Source organism: Panthera tigris, chromosome F3 (assembly GCF_018350195.1).
Source record: "Panthera tigris isolate Pti1 chromosome F3, P.tigris_Pti1_mat1.1, whole genome shotgun sequence".
Lineage (NCBI taxonomy): Eukaryota > Metazoa > Chordata > Mammalia > Carnivora > Felidae > Panthera > Panthera tigris.
This window is the reverse complement of record NC_056678.1, coordinates 57,342,587-57,360,891: the sequence shown is the minus strand read 5'-3', so window position 1 is coordinate 57,360,891 and position 18,305 is coordinate 57,342,587. Positions and strand designations below refer to the sequence as shown.

General features: G+C 38.5%; 1 protein-coding gene across 2 annotated transcripts in view; it reads left to right on the top strand.

Annotated features, from left to right (window-relative positions):
• EPRS1 (glutamyl-prolyl-tRNA synthetase 1) overlaps positions 1 to 18,305 on the top strand; it is a 72,109-nt gene that overhangs the window by 43,307 nt on the left and 10,497 nt on the right. For both annotated transcript variants that reach the window (XM_042975947.1, XM_042975948.1), the window contains 10 exons: positions 6,582 to 6,815; positions 7,854 to 8,116; positions 10,204 to 10,255; positions 11,163 to 11,372; positions 11,796 to 11,868; positions 13,379 to 13,458; positions 13,692 to 13,793; positions 14,836 to 14,991; positions 15,475 to 15,672; positions 16,150 to 16,323. In XM_042975947.1, coding sequence (XP_042831881.1) covers positions 6,582 to 6,815; positions 7,854 to 8,116; positions 10,204 to 10,255; positions 11,163 to 11,372; positions 11,796 to 11,868; positions 13,379 to 13,458; positions 13,692 to 13,793; positions 14,836 to 14,991; positions 15,475 to 15,672; positions 16,150 to 16,323 — 1,542 coding nt within the window. The remainder of the gene's footprint in view (positions 1 to 6,581; positions 6,816 to 7,853; positions 8,117 to 10,203; positions 10,256 to 11,162; positions 11,373 to 11,795; positions 11,869 to 13,378; positions 13,459 to 13,691; positions 13,794 to 14,835; positions 14,992 to 15,474; positions 15,673 to 16,149; positions 16,324 to 18,305) is intronic.

Sequence of the window (18,305 nt, the reverse complement as noted above, 5' to 3'; positions counted from 1 at the left end):
GTGATAAATCTCTTTTTTCTCTTTAGTGAGCCTGTTGGAAGTCCTGCAGAGCCATGACGATCTTAAAATAGCTCTGCTCCTAGGAATAAATCCTGGAGCTTAGGACATAAATCCTTGATATCTCCCACCCTCTGGCAAGGTTAGGAGTATTTCCACTCTGTACATGATCCACTCTATAGATCAGACACAAGCTATGGACCCCTCTCTAGATGTCATTTGAGGGAAAGAGCGTTGGTCTTTAAATTCCTTCATTCTGAGGGGCTCCTGGGCGGCTCGGTCGGTTAAGTGTCCGACTTCGGCTCAGGTCATGATCTCACGGTTTGTGAGTTCAAGGCCCGCATCGGGCTCTGTGCTGACAGCTCAGAGCCTGGAGCCCGCTTCCGATTCTGTGTCTCCCCCCTCTTTGCCCCTCCCCTGCTCATGCTGTGTCTCTCAATAATAAATAAACGTTAAAAAAAAATTAAACTCCTTCATTCTGAGTAGAGTATATTGAGATTCTGTGCTGATTATTGGACAGCTAATTATGTGTGGGGTAGTAACAGCAGTAACCATTATATGTAGGGCAACAGCCAGCTACACCTCCCATCTCGTTGAGTAATGGATTATGGCATATTTTCCTGACACAGCATTGTCAAGCTTATGAAAAGTCCGCCTATGGGTAAAAAAATCTGTGTCTTTGGTAATTAGTCAGATACTTTTACTAGGTGCTTTTTGATCATGGTGAATGGGATACTGAAATTAAGCTGACTTTAGTTTAACCTTGTTTTAATTGAATGCTTAAAATGCACCATAGCAGTGTTTTAAAATACTGCTTGTATTTTTTCTTCTCTAAATGCTAACAGTGGCACATAGTGCTCTTTCCTGTTCCAGAGAATCAGCCCAATTGCTAGGAACGGACGGTGTTATTTAGACCACATCTGGCACTGTGGACTACACACTGGTGCTGTTCTTGCATTGACTCCTTCCCACAGCTTTGTTCAAGAGTGTCCCGATAATGCTCCCCTTTTTATTGGCTCGTTTTAGTAACCAGTAAGAAACTGGATCTGAGAGTAACTTCCTGAAGTTTACAAAGCCTGGATTCTAATTTTGCAGTCAAATTCCAAGTTATTTCCCTTCAGAGGTGATGGGAGTGGTGTATTGCATTAGGAACACTAGAGAGTTCTGGTTTTACCAGTTTATTAATTTATTAGGCAAGTCCGTACACATTTTACATTAATAACTTGTCTAAGCCTCTTAATTCCATTTCCTACAAAAGTAACTTCTGTTAAGTCATGTTCAGTGGCTAAGTAAGCGATAGTTACAAGCTTCAATTAGACTTTTCTTTTTCTGTTTGTCCATCCATCTGTTCTCCTCCCCCGCCTCCCTCCCCCCACTTGAGGATCAGATACGTGATTCTGTGTAGGAACTTGTAAGCATAAAGGCAGAGTATAAGCAACGGGTAGGCAAGGAATGAAAACCTGGAAGAACCTACCTTCAGTTTCTCCTTCAAGTCCACCTTCTGCTCCTCTTTTCCTTTTTCTCCTGCTCAGTAGGTTGTTACAAAACAGCGGGTCAGGCAGATACAGTGCGAGTTGCATGTCTGAGAATACACCAAAGATAAAATAATTCTGCATGCTGAGTTGTTTAAAAATGGAAGTCACTTTTCAGATTTGAAATACTAACTCTTAAAGCTCTAAAGTTATAGCTTCAAAAAATAAAACTTTGATAAATAATAAAACACATTTCTCTAATTTGAAATCTAAATGAATGCAGTTTGAACATGAAATTATAGTGTTGCTTGAAATGAGAGTCAGAAAATTAAGGGCTTTATGGAATACTTAACAACACTTTAAACTCTGGGACCGGGTTTGGCAAACTGTAGTCTGCACCTGTGTTTTGTAAGTGAAATTTTACTGGGACACAACCATGCGTTTTAGTTTACATATTGTCTAAGACTGTTTATGGGCTATAATTGCAGAGTTGAGTGGTTATAACAGACTCTCAAAAACCTACAGTATTTTTTATTGACCTGGCCCTTTACTGGAAAGTCAGCTGACCCATCTCTTTAGAGGACAGAGTTTTGAGAAGCTTTATGGTAATGACTTTTTTAATTGAAATAATAAATGGCAGCAAAATCAAATGATTATCATGTTAAATAAAAACAATTTAGGGGCACCTGGGTGACTCAGTTGGTTAAATGTCCGACTTTATCTCAGGTTATGATCTCACAGTTTGTGGGTTCAAGCCCACATTGGGCTGGCTGCTGTCAGCACAGATCCTTTGTCCTCCTCTCTCTCTACCCCTCCCCTGCCCATGCTCTCTCTCTCAAAAATAAAAGAAAAACTTAAAAAAACAAAAACAATTCACAGTTGTTGCATCTTGTCATTGACAGCCTCTTTTTGTCCGATCCCGTCCCAGTGGACAGATGTTGATCATCTTTTACTTCTGCACTTACAGCATTTCAGTTCATGGCACGTTATTTATGCCCCCAGTAATTCATCTTCAATATCCCACCCATCTGTGCTCTTTTATATTTTACACCAGTGTTTGTGGTTTTAAAACCCAAATCATAGCTTATCTGTATTTAGCTTAAGGAAAGGAAACCCCATCGTTCTACCCCTTTGTCTGGTAAACAGGCTATTCTAGGAAACCACTGCCCCTCACCCCTACCCCAAATAGCCTTAAGAATTCTAAGGCCAAAAAATAAAGATTGAAGGGGGAGAATATAAGAAGAAACAAACCCATCCTTTTTCTCGACAGAGTTTGAGCTTCTTGTTTAGGATTTGTATGTGGTGGGTTTCTGCTATATCTGTATTTGGTACTTGATGCAAACTTGCTTTTGCTCTAAACAAGTATAAAACCTATCCATCTTGTCTGTGAGACCGGACACTTCACAAGACTGACTACAGCTTAGGGATCTTCTAGGAAAATCTGAGGAGTTTGTATTGATTGATTTGTGTCAGAGAAAAGTAGCAGATACATTGTGATTTAGGTAAATGAACTATTAGCTGAGAAACAGCAGAACAGGTGTTCCAGCCTGACTCTAGTCTGGGTCCTCTGTTGTGCTGGATTGGCTCCTGGGATTGGGGTTCCATAATTGGGCTGGTTGGGATTTCCTTACAAGGTTGGGATTTAAATAAATTTAAGTAGATTTAAGTAAAATTTATTTAAGCTAAATACAGGTTTCTAATTAGTTGACTTAGGGAAAAAAAGACCCTTCTTTGAAAACCTGTGAACTTTTAGTTCGCTAAATCTCCTAGCAGACTTTTTTGTATGAGACCGGCTTCATTTCTTTCTCTCCTCAACTTGGGAGGATTCCTGCTTTGGATTGTCATCTGTCCCCCCCACCCCACCAAGTGAGAATCTGCTTCCGGAGTCATTATCACTGATGTGTGCAGGTGTAGTTCTCTCAAATTATGTTAGAAAGGAACAAAAAGTGGGAGAACGTTTATTATAGAATTGGAAAACATTTTTTTAAAAAACTGTTTTCTCTGATAATTAAAGTGCTCAGGCCCTTTCGAAAGGTTCTGTTCTTAAATTTTAAATTGGTAAAGTTCTAGGTTTTTCTTACTAAAGTTCTTTCTAGAACTTTCTAGAAAGGTTCCATCTAGTGGCTGCTGCCCACATGGCTGTTTGAGTACTTCTCAATCTGCACACAGCCCTATGAGTCAGCTCTCATCTGCAGATCGTGTTTACTTCCTCCAATTCCCATCTTAAACTTTCCACAGAAGTGTTCGTGTGTAGGCTGTTCCTTTCTCATTCATCTGCATCAACAATTATTTACTGAAAACTTTTCGTGTTTGATTTGGGACACGTTAGATAAGTTTAAAATGATCTTTGTCGGGGCGCCTGGGTGGCTCAGTCGGTTAGGCGTCCGACTTCAGCTCAGGTCACGATCTCGCGGTCCGTGAGTTCGAGCCCTGCGTCGGGCTCTGGGCTGATGGCTCGGAGTCTGGAGCCTGCTTCCGATTCTGTGTCTCCCTCTCTCTCTGCCCCTCCCCCGTTCATGCTCTGTCTCTCTCTGTCTCAAAAATAAATAAACGTTAAAAAAAAAAATTTAAAATGATCTTTGTCTACTAAGAACTTAAAATTTATCAGCATATGCTTTGTAGGGTTCTGTTGTTTACTCTTGTATGGAGTAGTACCATCCAATTTCCCTTTGTAAATGCCTCTTATTCCAGAAAACTAGAATATTAAAAGATATTTTTTCCTCATTGTAGGAGTCATCATTAAGTAGAATCAAAGATATCTTTTGAAAATGCCGTTTTCGTGGCATGGCAGGAGTGAACGGGACACTTAGATCATTGTTTCATACCTTCTGTGATGCTTGGCAAACTGTGAGGGTCAAGATCACAGACTCTAGAATAAACCCTAGATGAAATCCTGGCTCCACTGCCACTTAGTGTGTAACTTTGGGTAAGGTGCTTAGTCTTTCTAAGCTTTACTTCTTGTATAAAATGAGTCGGTTATTTTGAGAAATAAAATGATCCACGTAAAGCACTAAGCATAACGTCTAGTATGCAGTAAATAAATAGGCCATCAAATGATAGTGCTAATTTTTTTATATTGATAATTCTAATTCAAGAATCTTTAGATACCTTCTAAGTCATCAGATAAAACTGCATAGGGAGTAGTATAATTTCATTGTTTTGAAAAATAACCTGAATAGAAAACTTGGTTACCCACAGTATTCCATTTCTCAGTTGGAGGGGATATAAGTATATATAATTTAGTCTATTTTTAGAATATCCTATAATAATGAAGTGATGGACACGTTAGAATTTTCTTCTTTATAATATTTTGAATTGTAATCTTGCCCAACAAGGTTTTTTTTTTTTCTTCATGAAGTGTGTGCCATTTGACTTCAGACTCTGGTCAATACTTGCTTATGGTGTAGATTGGAACTTCTTTCAAAGGCCTCTTTTTGTAGAAGTGGTTGCAGGAAAGTCCCTTAACTTTTTTCCCATTTTCTTTCTTTTAGCTGATGGAAGTTTCTTTTTCTTGCTTCTTTTATCACTAAGTGTGTCTTACTTCTTATGGACAGGTAGATTCTGCTGTGAAAATGCTTTTAACTCTTTTTTTTTTAGTTTTAAGTTTATTTATTTATTTTGAGAGAGATCATGAGCAGAGAGAGAGGGAAAGAAGGAGAATCCCAAGCGGGCTCTGCATCACCAGTGTGGAGCCCAACATGGGGCACGAACTCGTGAACTGTCAGATCATGACCTGAGCCCAAACCAAAAGTCAGACGCTTAACTGACCGAGCCACCCAGGTGCCCCCAAAATGCTTTTAATTCTAAAGACAGAATGTAAGCAAGAGACAGGTCAGGGGTACAAATCAGGCAAGCTGCCGGCTTCTCTTTGTGTGATTTCTCCTCTTCTGTTTACTCCTTCTGTGTGGTACCTGGTGTGACAGACTCTACTTCAGTACCAAAACGTTGTATCATAAGTGACGAGGAAATGTCACTTGTTGATTCATAGATGCAAATTCTTTAAAGGTGTCCCGGTGCTTCCTGTACGCTTTTGACCCCAGTTGTGGTAGTCTTCCTGGTTTCTGTTGTGTTGCTTTTAGCTGTCTGGAGCATTGTCATAATGTAGCCGTGAAGCTTGGATAGGGTAATTTTTTTTTTTTTTTTTTAACGTTTATTTATTTTTGAGACAGAGACAGAGCATGAAGTGGGGAGGGTCAGAGAGAGGGAGACACAGAATCCGAAACAGGCTCCAGGCTCCGAGCTGTCAGCACAGAGCCCGACGCGGGGCTCGAACTGACGGACCGCGAGATCGTGACTTGAGCCGAAGTCGGCCGCTCAACCGACTGAGCCACCCAGGCGCCCCTGGATAGGGTAATTTAGAGGCCCTTTTTCTCTCTGATTGATTGATGCCTTGCCTTTTCAGTGGTATCTTGGTCTGTGTTTAGACAGTACTACCGTTCAGGTAAGGCGTCCAGCTTGGGCCCTTCGCCTGTGTTGTCCTCTGCCGGCATCACAAGTGTCTCAGTTGGGCTGAGTGTTTCGTTCTTTTTCATTCTGATTATGTTGAAGTATCAGAGGATGATGTATATAGGTTAATGTCTAATTAAAACCTCAGCACACCTTCCCATTGTATTATAAATTTTTAAAAGAATAATGTAACTGTTCTTTACTTGGGCCCGAGCTGGTTTGTTTGTTTTAATGCTGTATTTAGTGTTTGTTTACTAGGCTAATGAAAATAAGGTTTGTATAGCAAAGCCGTTGAGCTGATCTTTGTTCTGATTTTGTAAATGCTGACTCCACTACTTATAGACCCAGGGCTTGGACACTGCCAGTTTGCTTGGATATTCTATTATTTATTTGTCTGTTTACATGTGTAAAATGAGAAATTATGGTACTATATGTGTATGTGTGTTTACTTTTATGACTTGTATAGAGGATTATAATTTGATTTATGTTTTCAACATTTTTTTTTAGCTTTGATCTGTTATTTTATGATTGAGCTCCTTTGTTGCTTGGGTTTCTCCGTGATTATTTATAGGAATACTTTGACAGAACAAATGATTTTTAATAATCATTGAAATTTTCAGATATTTCACAAAGTTTCAAATAATTGTTTTTTGTCTTTCATTTCAGGCTAAAGTAAATGAAGCTGTAGAATGCTTACTCTCCCTGAAAGCTCAGTACAAGGAAAAAACTGGGAAGGAGTACATTCCTGGTCAGCCCCCATTATCTCAAAGTTCAGACTCAAGTGCGACCAACAGCTCCGAGCCTAGGGGTCCAGAAACACCAGAAGCCAAAGTTCTTTTTGACAAAGTAGCTTCTCAAGGAGAAGTAGTTCGAAAACTTAAAGCTGAAAAAGCTTCTAAGGTTCGTGGGATATTTAGTTTGTATTTTTGTTTTTTACATTTCAGGCTATATTCTTTGCCCAGAACACTTTCTGGCCCATCAAATCTAAGTTCTGCTCACGTATTTCAGTTCTCAATTCTGTGTAGTAGAGAAGCCTTCGCTGACCATTTCTCTCCCCAACTAGATTTGACTGGACAGTCTCTTATATAAGACTCTGCCTTTGTCTGGCATAGTACTTAAACCCTGTGTATTTTAGCTGTTGGTTCAATTGTCCGTTTCTCTCTAGGTTGTGAGATCCTGGAGAATGGGGCCCTAGACTCTAGCAGTGCCTGGCTCATTGTAGGCCCTTGATGTCTGCTCTTTGTTTTACTCATTCTCCTAAAGCTGAATCAGTCTCAAATGGCAGGTTTTATTTATTTTGAGCTCTGGTGTAGTTTGTGCTAATTATATTCACTTCCTAGGAGTAGGATTTTTTTGGGTACAGATCTGTGAGTGGGAAAGAGTAAGTCATTACAGGTTTTGAAGTTTAACCAGTAGTACAGAAACTTGATTACTGTTATTTTTATGATTGTGAAATGCTCAACATGTATAGTTTAATGGCTCCTGACTTAAATTGCAGTGGAGTGCTTGTTACATACTAGTGCTTTCTTACAGAACTTTCTCTGATGGCGGGCGTGTTGTGTAGCAGCTCTGTCCAGTACAGCAGTCACTGGCCGTGTGTCTCCATTGAAGACTTGAAATACGGCTGTTGTGACTGAAGAACTGAGTTTCAAATTTTATTTACTTCACATTTAAATAGCCGCGTGTGGCTGGTGACTGCCGTTCGGATAGTGCAGTTATAATACTGTTTTTCAGTCCCTCTTTTGCATAATTCTGTTCCTGTTTATCATATTTTTTTGTTCTACGTAGTTAGCATATTTAATGTTCGCCACCCCTACCCTATTCCCCTCTACCTTTACTTGTGTTTTCAAATCTGCTTTTGAAGCTTCGGAGATGGGTGCTTAGTCAGTGATTTGAATTAAATATCATCTTCTCTCTTCCTCTTTTGTTAAACTGAAGGAGCAGGTAGATACGGCTGTCCAAGAACTCCTGCGGCTGAAGGCACAGTACACATCTCTGACAGGAGTGGAGTATCAGCCTGTCTCTGCCACCGGGGCTGAGGACAAAGATAAGAGAAAGAAAGAAAAAGAAAATAAATCTGAAAAGCAGAATAAACCTCAGAAACAAAGTGATGGCCCAAAGAAAGACTCCTTAAAAAACCGAGGAAGTGGACTGTCATCAAGTGGAGCAGGAGAAGGGCAAGGGCCCAAGAGACAGACCAGGTAACAAAGCGCGGAAGCTTCAGTAGGAGCGAAGCAAGGCTCTGAATGAATTCAGCTCTTAAATGGCTTTTTTAAAAACCAAATTTTGCTTCGTTTAACTGTCCCATGAGGTTGGAGAACGCTGCAAGTATAGTGCCAGCAGATAGCTGTTGTCGATCTTCTGTTTATTTAAATAGGTAACAGATTCGTTTGCTTGGTTCAGGAATCTCAGAATGTAAAAAGCTCAGTGAAGTCTCACTCTTAGGCTTTTTGTCCTTTCTTCCCAGTTTCTCCTACCGCCATAATGAGTTGGTAACCACAGCTAGTCTCTTCTGTAACCACTGACAGGTGTTCGTTTGGTCACACAGTAAAAACAAATATATGTAAACAATCCTTTTTTCCTCCCTTTTAACACAATTGGTAGCCTGACAGTAGTCATTGCTTTTTACCTTAAGCAAATTTTTTGAATGAAAATCTTTTATGGAATGACAACATCATTCTCAATAGGATTTTAAATTTGGTTGGTTAAATACAAAACGAAGGTGTTTTAAAGACAAAACAGTGGCATAGATGGTGTTTCAGTATGTTCCAGTTCGTAGGAATAATGTGATGCCCCTGTCTGTAATCCCCATGGCAAAATTAGAGTGAACTTTGTGCCAGCTTCCTTTCATGGCTTAATAAGAGGAGAAAGCTGCCATTAGCAACTGCTATTGTGAGGTCTTTTGGTTTTACATTTGTTTAGCTGATTTTAAAATTCTGCCTCTTAGTTCTCACATCATACATGCAGTATCTCCTTAAACAGAATATAACGGTGGTTTTTCTTGCCTTTTGACTGGGTGGTCAGATTTATAGATTATAAAATAATAGAAGAGAGAACAGAATCTCTCACCTTTTACCTCTTTGTGAAAGGGTCAGGTTTCATGTAGGCATCTTGTTGAGCTGTGTCAAAAGTGAAATAGCAGGAGAAGTCAGATATAAATACATTAAGATTTTAACCAGTATGCTTTGTTGGTAACTCTAAAACGTAACTAATGGGTGAATTTTCCTATGTGGATCATAAGCCACAGTGCTTGAATAATTACTGATGTTCCAAGAAAAGGATTCTCATCTGGAATAGTTTTTGTTTTTTTTGTTTTTTTTTTTTTTAATCGCAGATCTAACTTACTTTAGAAGCATCTGTCTGTGCAACTTTTTTTTTTTTTTTTAAACATTGATTTATTTTTGAGAGACAGAGACAGCATGAGCAGGGGAGGGGTAGAGAGAGAGGCAGACACAGAATCCAAAGCAGGCTCCAGGCTCTGAGCTGTCAGCACAGAGCCTGACTCGGGGCTCAAACCCATAAACTGCGAGATCATGACCTGAGCTGAAGTCAGATGCTTAACCAACTGAGCCACCCAGACACCCCTGCAACTTTTATTTACTGCAATTAAAAAAAATTTGTAGGGACACCTGGGTGGCTCTGTCCATTGAGTGTCCGACTCTTTGATTTCTGCTACGTCATGATCCCAGGGCCTTGGGATTGAGCCTCGTGTCAGGCTCCGTGCTGAGCTGGGAGCCTGCTTAAGAGTCTGTCTCCCTCTGCCTCTCTCTCCCCCACTCATGTGCTCTGTCTCTTAAAAAAAAAAAAAAAAAAAATTGTAGACCATGTAAAGCTTATTTATACACAGACAGCTATTGGTTTTATACTTTTTGTATGTTACTTTCAGTGGGACACTGATCTTGGCTAATTATAATTTTTTTTCTGGATTGAGGTTGGTCAAAGATTCTTCTTTTTAGTGAGAGAATCCCATGTAAGTAGATTCTTTATTACAGATACATTGCCTTATAAATTATAAAGGACTTTGTAAAAGAGATGTCTGCATTAAAATCATAGCTGTTCTTGGGCTTGACTTTCCTAGTTCTTTGTGGACAGTACCTTACCACCTTTAAGAGATGGTGAAATTGTTTTCTAGGTTAAAAACTTTATTTTGGGAATGAATGTACAAGAGAGATACATATGGAAATAACTCATACTGAAGAGAAACTAATCTGTTTTGAGGCTTATTTTCATTCAACCTACAAGCAATTGATGAACGAAGGGATTCATATTTTATTTTTCATGCCTGCAGGTTGGGCCTTGAGGCAAAAAAAGAAGAAAATCTTGCAGATTGGTATTCTCAAGTGAGTATTTTATTCAGTTGATTTTTATGTTTTCAATTTCTCAAAGACTACGTTGTATTTAGGTTCTAACGTTCAGACAAAGTAATAATGTGTAATGTTGTTAGTAATATATAGTATAGTCCTTTAACGTGTCCCAGTTTTCAAAGCATGTTCACATAAAGCATTGAATTGAGAGAAGTAGCCCTATGAGATAGTCATTATTCAAGGTTGTTTGTTTTTTTTTAACGTTTATTCATTTTTGAGAGACAGAGTGTGAGTGGGGGAGGAACAGAGAGAGAGGGAGACACAGATTCCGAAGCAGGCTGTAGACTCTGAGCTGTCAGCACAGAGCCCGAGGCAGGGCTTGAACTCACAAACTGTGAGATCATGACCTAAGCTGAGGTTGGATGCTTAACCGACTGAGCCACCCAGGTGCCCCATGGGGCACTTAGGCTTTAAAAAAAAAATTTTTTTAATGTTATTTATTTTTGAGAGAGACAGAGAGAATGCGAGTGGGTTAGGGGCAGAGAGAGAGAGGGAGACACAGAAGCAGAAGCAGGCTCCAGGCTCCGATCCGTCAGCACAGGACCCGACGCGGGGCTCGAACTCACGAACTGCGAGATTATGACCCGAACCGAAGTGGGATGCCTAACCGACGGAGCCACCCAGGCGCCCCTGTTGTTATTTTTTAATGGTGAGGTAAAGGGATTAATCCAAAGTCACAAAGACAGTAAACAGGAGAAGCAAGATTGGAATTCAGATCTTAAGTGTTTAGGGCTTGGTGTTTCTCAGCCGAGGAAAGTCCATTTTACGGGCACAGTAACAGTGGAAGCCTTCAGATTTGAAGCTTGGTTATCATTCACTTGGCACTTGTAGTGTAATTTTGGTTTAATTTAGGCTTCACAGACTGTATTTTTCTTTTAAAAAGGTCATCACAAAGTCAGAAATGATTGAATACTATGATGTAAGTGGCTGCTATATTCTCCGTCCCTGGGCATATTCCATTTGGGAATCCATCAAGGACTTTTTTGATGCTGAGATCAAGAAACTTGGTGTTGAAAACTGCTATTTCCCCATGTTTGTGTCTCAAGGTGCATTAGAGAAAGAGAAGACTCATGTTGCTGACTTTGCCCCTGAGGTAAGTCAGCTTGCTTTATTTATTTTTACAGTTTTCTCATCAACTCGAAAGTGTATTTTCAGTTCACACTTGAATGGTAATTTAAATGACAAGTTACAACAACCAGTTTAGATAAATACACAGCCATTTTTAAAAGTGTGTGTATATATATATATATATATATATATATATATATATATATATATATATATTTCTGTCTTCAGGGCAAGTTACAGTTCTGTTTGTTACATTAACTGGCTCTTACTTTTTGCTAAACATTTATAAGGACAGTAAGTGTCTACTTTTCTTACCATGAACAGCGGCAATTATTTTAACTTGCCTTAATTTCTCTAGCAAAAATTGAAGTAGAGATTTGCCTGCATTAGTGCTGTTTTTCTAAACTGCTGTTTAAAAAATGTGTGGAAAATGATTTTCTCTTCTTAGGTTGCTTGGGTTACACGATCTGGCAAAACAGAGTTGGCAGAACCAATTGCCGTTCGTCCTACTAGCGAAACAGGTGAGGACGGGCCTTGGAGCAGGAGGGCACTCACTGGGACACTAGAGGTGGCTTCTAGAGTCGAGTCTCCGTGTCTGTTCTGTGATATTTAGAATTCTTGTTGACGGTACAGAGTTGAACGAATGTTGATAAAGGTGAATGTATACTGAAGTTGTGTAGAATTTTATTCTGTGTGCAATAGTCATTAGGACGAAGGTGGTCTTTTTAAAATAAAAAACACTAATCATTTTTTATTTGATGCTGTAACTTTTCAGAACTTGCCAAGAATTTGATTCTTGGAATATTTTTTTAATGTTTATTTATTTATTTTGAGAGAGAGTACGAGCAGGGGAGGGGCAGAGAGAGAGGGAGAGAGAATCCCAAGCAGGGTCCTCACTGTCAGTTCGGAGCCCGACATGGGACCTGAACCCACGAACCATGAGGTCATGACCTGAGCCAAAATCAAGAGTCCAACACTTAACTGACTGAGCCACCCATGCGCCTCTCTTGGAATTGATAATAAATTTGCAAGCACTAATGTTTTATGCCATATTTTCTTAGGAATTTTTAGTCATTTTAACACGACATTCATATTTGTATAGGTTTTTATAGGTTCCTAAGTGACTTCATTTCCATGGTGTGTTATTCTTAAAGTAGTGAGTGGGAGAGGTGGAGGCAGCTGTTGTCTCAGTTGTGGAGGTAAAAAGAGGTCTCTGAGGTTGAGTGGTTTTTCTAAAGTTACATGTAGTGAGTAGGAGTGCCACTTGGAGGTTTTGAGTTTTGGGGCTCGTCAGTGTTTTGCGAAGTGATTATCCATCTTTAGAATGAGGGATTGTTTGCTCTTTATTTCATACTTCTAGGGATAACTCTTGTATAATATAAGGATGCATTATTGAAATTATGACCCCGACTGTTTTCAGATAGGCAGAGTTTTATTTTAGTAATTATAGGTAGTCGTGAGTACCTATAATAAGACCGACACCTTCCCTTAAATTAGCAGTTCATGATAAGAGCTTCCATACTTTGGATAGATGCATTGAATAGGTTTACTCTAAATAGATAAAATCTAACTTGATTCAGCAAGTTATTTAACTTCTCTATGCTCAGATTCTGCATCTTTAATGATGAGATTCAAGTATCTACTTTGTGGATTGAATGAGAATTGAACAGTATAATGATGCAAAGAACATGACATAGAACATGATATATACTCTAAGATCTTTGCTTAGTGTTTTTGAAAATAAAACAGCTGAAAAGCAGTCAAATTTAATGTCAAATGTAAATCCCAATGTAAAAAGAACATAAAATAAGGTCAAGTTTAGATAGATTTTCTTGACTAATCCGCTTTATGCAAAATATAACAATACCTTTTACTTACCATTACATACGTCAGATACACATTTACACAAACATCATTTTAATTTCTGGTAATTATGTTGTTGGTGTAACTGTTAGCAGCCTTCAAAGAGAAACAAAATCTTCAGTGATTAACTCTGCCTGTATTTGCCTGTATTTGCCTGTATCTTTTCAGTAATGTATCCTGCGTATGCAAAATGGGTGCAGTCACACAGAGACCTGCCCATCAGGCTCAATCAGTGGTGTAATGTCGTGGTAGGTACACACTCTTTCTTCTTCTGTTCTTTCATTCTTCTTCTTACTCATTTTTTTTTAAAGCACATTTTGTTTCTCCTGATTTTTATATTCAAGGGATTGGGAGAATGGAAGTATTTTTTTATTACAGTTATGGATTACAATTATGATTTCTGATTACTTACCACATGAAATTGTTAATAAAAATTGAAATGCTCTCCATAATGGTGAAATTATATTCCTGCCTCTTCCAGCGTTGGGAGTTCAAACATCCTCAACCTTTCCTACGTACTCGCGAATTCCTTTGGCAGGAAGGGCACAGTGCGTTTGCTACATTTGAAGAAGCAGCAGAAGAGGTATAAAAAGTTATCTTCCATATTAATTATGTTCCATTTCTTTGTCCAGGCTGTGCTTTTTTTTTCCCCCAGCTGCAAGTAACACAGTGCTGTCTACTTGTATAGAAATCATTCAACAAATAAATACAAGTTGAAATATAATCTGATCTCAAAATAACTTTAAAAGATAATTTCCTGGTATAATTGTTTTGTTACTTAAAATTTATGTATTACTTGTTAAAAGAAAAAAAAAAAAGCAAGTTATTCACTTATTTATTTAGAGAACACGAGTGGGGAGCGCCAAAGAGAGAGGGAGAGAGAGAGAATCCCAAGGAGGGTCGGTGCTGTCACATGGAGCCCAACGTGGGGCTTGATCTCACGATGTGCAAGATCATGACCTCAGTGGAAATCCAGAGTCAGATGCTTGACCGGCTAGCCACTCAGGCAGCCCTTATATTTTCAAATGAAAGTTTTTTCGGACTTCCATGTATAGAGGAAATTATAATCCCAGGGGTGAAATTAATTATTCTTCAGAAGATTTTCACCCTGGTTACTATATATTTTTATACCTTTCATAAATGTTTCTTTTTATTTTTTTTAATTTTTAAAAATTTATGTTTATTTTTGAGAGAGAGACAGACAGACAGACAGACAGAGCATGAACAGGAGAGGGTCAGAGAGAGAGACAGAGACCCAAATCCGAAGCAGGCTCCAGGGTCTGAGCTGTCAGCACAGAGCCCGACGCGGGGCTGGAACCCACGAACTGTGAGATCATGACCTGAGCTGAAGTTGGAAGCTTAAGCCACCCAGTGCCCCTGTTTTTCTTGTATTCTAAACTTATGAACATTTAAAAAAATTATTCAGTTTCTTTTACCCTACTTGGTTGAATGTTTTTCCATAATAAATACTAGCTGCTTTAGCCTTCCCATAAAAAAAAAAGGTATTTATTGTTTGAGATGCTTGTTCCACCACATTTAGTTTTAAATAGTACAGTTTTATAGACCTTTAAGAAATAAATACACCATGAATTTTGATCGCTTTCACATTTAAAATGTTGTTACAGGTCTTGCAGATACTTGACTTATATGCTCAGGTGTACGAAGAGCTCCTGGCAATTCCTGTTGTAAAAGGCAGAAAGACTGAAAAAGAAAAATTTGCAGGAGGAGACTATACAACTACCGTAGAAGCATTTATATCTGCTAGTGGAAGAGCCATCCAGGTATCAGCAAAGTGCACAAACGGTTCATAGGGACTATGAGCATAGCCTCTGGGCACATCCAACAGACTGCAGGTCGTCAGAGAAGTAGACCATTTTCAAACAAATCAGTACATTTCATGTGCCTCCTAGACCATATAATTTCAGGCTTCTCTGTCCCATTCTTCTCTAAATCTCTGAGGTCACTTAGTTAAGCAAAGGCTTGTATCCTGAATTACCAAAGCACGGATTCTTTTTTAGCCTTTGTAGTTGAAATTAATCCTATGAAAGGGACTGCTCCCAGCAAATACACTTCTGTAGTGTTTTTTTGACTAATCCTAGTCTCTTTGTTGTATCATTTATGCCTTAAGAATTTACTTAATATAAAAAAAGCAAAGAAGCTAAGTTTATATATCTAGTGTCATTTTGAGTGTGTGATCTTATAGAAATCATTTTCAGAGGCATGATTGGGGTTATTAAAATTAAAGCTTATATTTCTATTTTTAGGGAGCAACATCACATCATTTAGGGCAGAATTTTTCCAAAATGTTTGAAATTATTTTTGAAGATCCAAAGACACCAGGAGAGAAGCAGTTTGCCTATCAGAACTCCTGGGGCCTGACAACTCGCACTATTGGTGTTATGACCATGGTTCATGGGGACAACATGGGCTTAGTATTACCACCCCGTGTAGCTTGTGTTCAGGTAAGGAAAATATTTCTGCTTATCATTCCTTTTATAAAATACAAGCCCTGTTTACTAAAGGAAATTTGAAAGGGTGATTTTCTGAGTATCATTCAGGTAGATTTTGCTAATATAGAAACAACATAGAGTATGATCTGTTAGTATTGTGTAACTACGTGTATCATTTCTGTTATTGTTTTTTTTGCTCATAATTTTTAGCTGCTTTTTACGTAAAACTCTTTTAGAAATCATTTTTTGAAATGACTTACAATAGGTTTAATGAAATATAGTAGGTCAAGTAAAAATGCATTTAGCATAGAAAAGTAATGCAGCTGAGTGCTACACGTTCAGTGGAGATGAGAAATCACCTAAGTTGATCCGTGTTAAAATTTATAGTCCCTAGTTGGTTTTGACATCTGGGTGTCCCGCAGCGGTAAGACTTCATTACCTTTGTACACTGTTTCTTTGTATAAATTTGTGACACTGTGCTGGTTCTAGGTGGTGGTTATTCCTTGTGGCATTACAAATGCACTTTCTGAAGAAGACCGAGATGCTCTGCTTGCGAAATGCAATGATTATCGAAGGCGGTTACTGAGTGTTAATATTCGAGTTAGAGTTGATTTGCGAGATAACTATTCTCCAGGTTGGAAGTTCAACCACTGGGAGCTCAAGGTAAATTCTTCAGTTGTATCTTTCCCTTCCACACTCCCAGTTTGGAGTTAGAGCTTCTTTATGCTTATGCTTTTGTGAGACATAAGGCTTCTCATTACATTTCTCTGTTTGGATAGTTGTTTTTTTTCTTCTTCACTTAAACTTCACTTAGACAAAGTCCAGATCTTTGTTACAGCGAGGGATACCTAAAGCTTACATATTTTCTAAATTTAAAATCTTTTCTGTGGAAGCTTATTTTTATCGTTAGAATAAAAATGATCTTAAAGACCTTCTATATGATTAATAAACTTAAGACTGTTATACAAAAATGTTTACACCAAGAATTCATATAATAATAAGCTATTTAAATATTTAAGCTATTTAAACAGTAAGACTGTCAGAATAACGGTGCATGGTTATCACCTAGCTGACATTGTAAAACATGAGAGATTATCATCGAATTTGGTTTTTCACACCACATTGTTTTTCAACACCAATTTGTTGGTTTTTATTTTGTATATTCAAGGCTAAATTCTGGCTTAATGTTTTAAGACGAATTTCATTTATTGCACATTGTCATTAGTAGAATAATCTATACTGTTAATTCCATTTTGTAAACTTCTGGGATTTAACTTGATTTCATATGCTTTATTTAACAAGGGAATCATATTAGATTTAGCAGTGAGGAGTCGGGAATTTATAAACTTACAATCCAGGAAACATGCGAGAAGAGTAGTGACACTGCAGCTGCAAGCTGGTCCCAAGTGTGGAAGCTCAGCAGGAGGGGGATTATTCGGTGTGAACACACATAGGGTTCCCCAAATTGCTATTAACGGCCCACTTTATTTTAACTGGCCCCTAAGGTAAATCTTCTGTGCTAAAACTTAGTAGTTATATTCATTCTGCTTCCCTTCTGTGTAAAATGCTTTTTCCTTTACTTACTCTCCTACGTTTAATGAAGACTTTAAAGATAAATGTTTTCTCTGCATGACTTGCCTTTACCTGCAGTGTTTTTTGCTTACTTAGAAGTAACTGTTGTGTGATTCTGGTGGCAGCTCGTCTGAGCCCATGAGTACTTAGAGGAGAAACTTACTCTGCTGCTGGCTGGATTGAAAGGGGAAAAAAAGGCATCCGTATTCCCTTCTCCCTTCTGTGTTGTTCCCCTTTGTTCTCCCTTCTTCTCTTAGAACTGACTTGACTTTGTCCTCGTCACTCTTCTTTTTCATATCCTGCTGAACCTGTACCGTGAAGGGGACCTCTTAGTAGGAGTTGGCTCCCCCACAGCTTCCTTGTCTACAGTTCTCAGGAAAGAAAACAAAGCCCCTGTGTTCCAAACATGATTCCGAAAACTAAAGCACACCAAGAGAGTTCTCCAGTTAGTGAAAAGTAGTGATGGCACTTTTTAATGCCATTTTAATCTCCATTTAGTCCTAGGATTCCTGAGAAAAGAAAGTATTTTGAAAGATCTAGATTCATACTCATTTGGTAGTAATTAATTTTATATAGAGAGGCGGTCGGGGTGGTGCGGGATATGTACTGTGAGACTCCGTTGAATAACTGGGGGTACGGTTTGGTGGTGAGACCAGACCCTGCGACCCCCCACAACTTCCTTAATACCTCTTCCTGTAGTAGGAAAATAGAAAGGGGGAAAATAATGTGAGTGAATTCAGTACTTTTCCTTTTACTGTGTTGGATCATGTTGTGTTGCTATTGAAAAGAAAAACAAGCAAACAGCCTTTTATGAGTAAATTCGTAACTTGTTACTTAGAAAAAACTATCAACAAAATCTATGCCTCTGCTATGGTTTGGCCTCAGATTATCTTTCTAGCTGTTATTTCTTGTTAACCTCCTTTCATACATCCTTGTCTCTGTTCTCAGACAGTCTCTTTTCCACCTTTATGTCTTTGCTTGTGCTATTTCTTCCACCTCGGTTGTAAAATTTGCTATCATGAAACAATCATAAATTTTTTTAATGTGTTTTGTAATGTTTTAATTTATTTTTG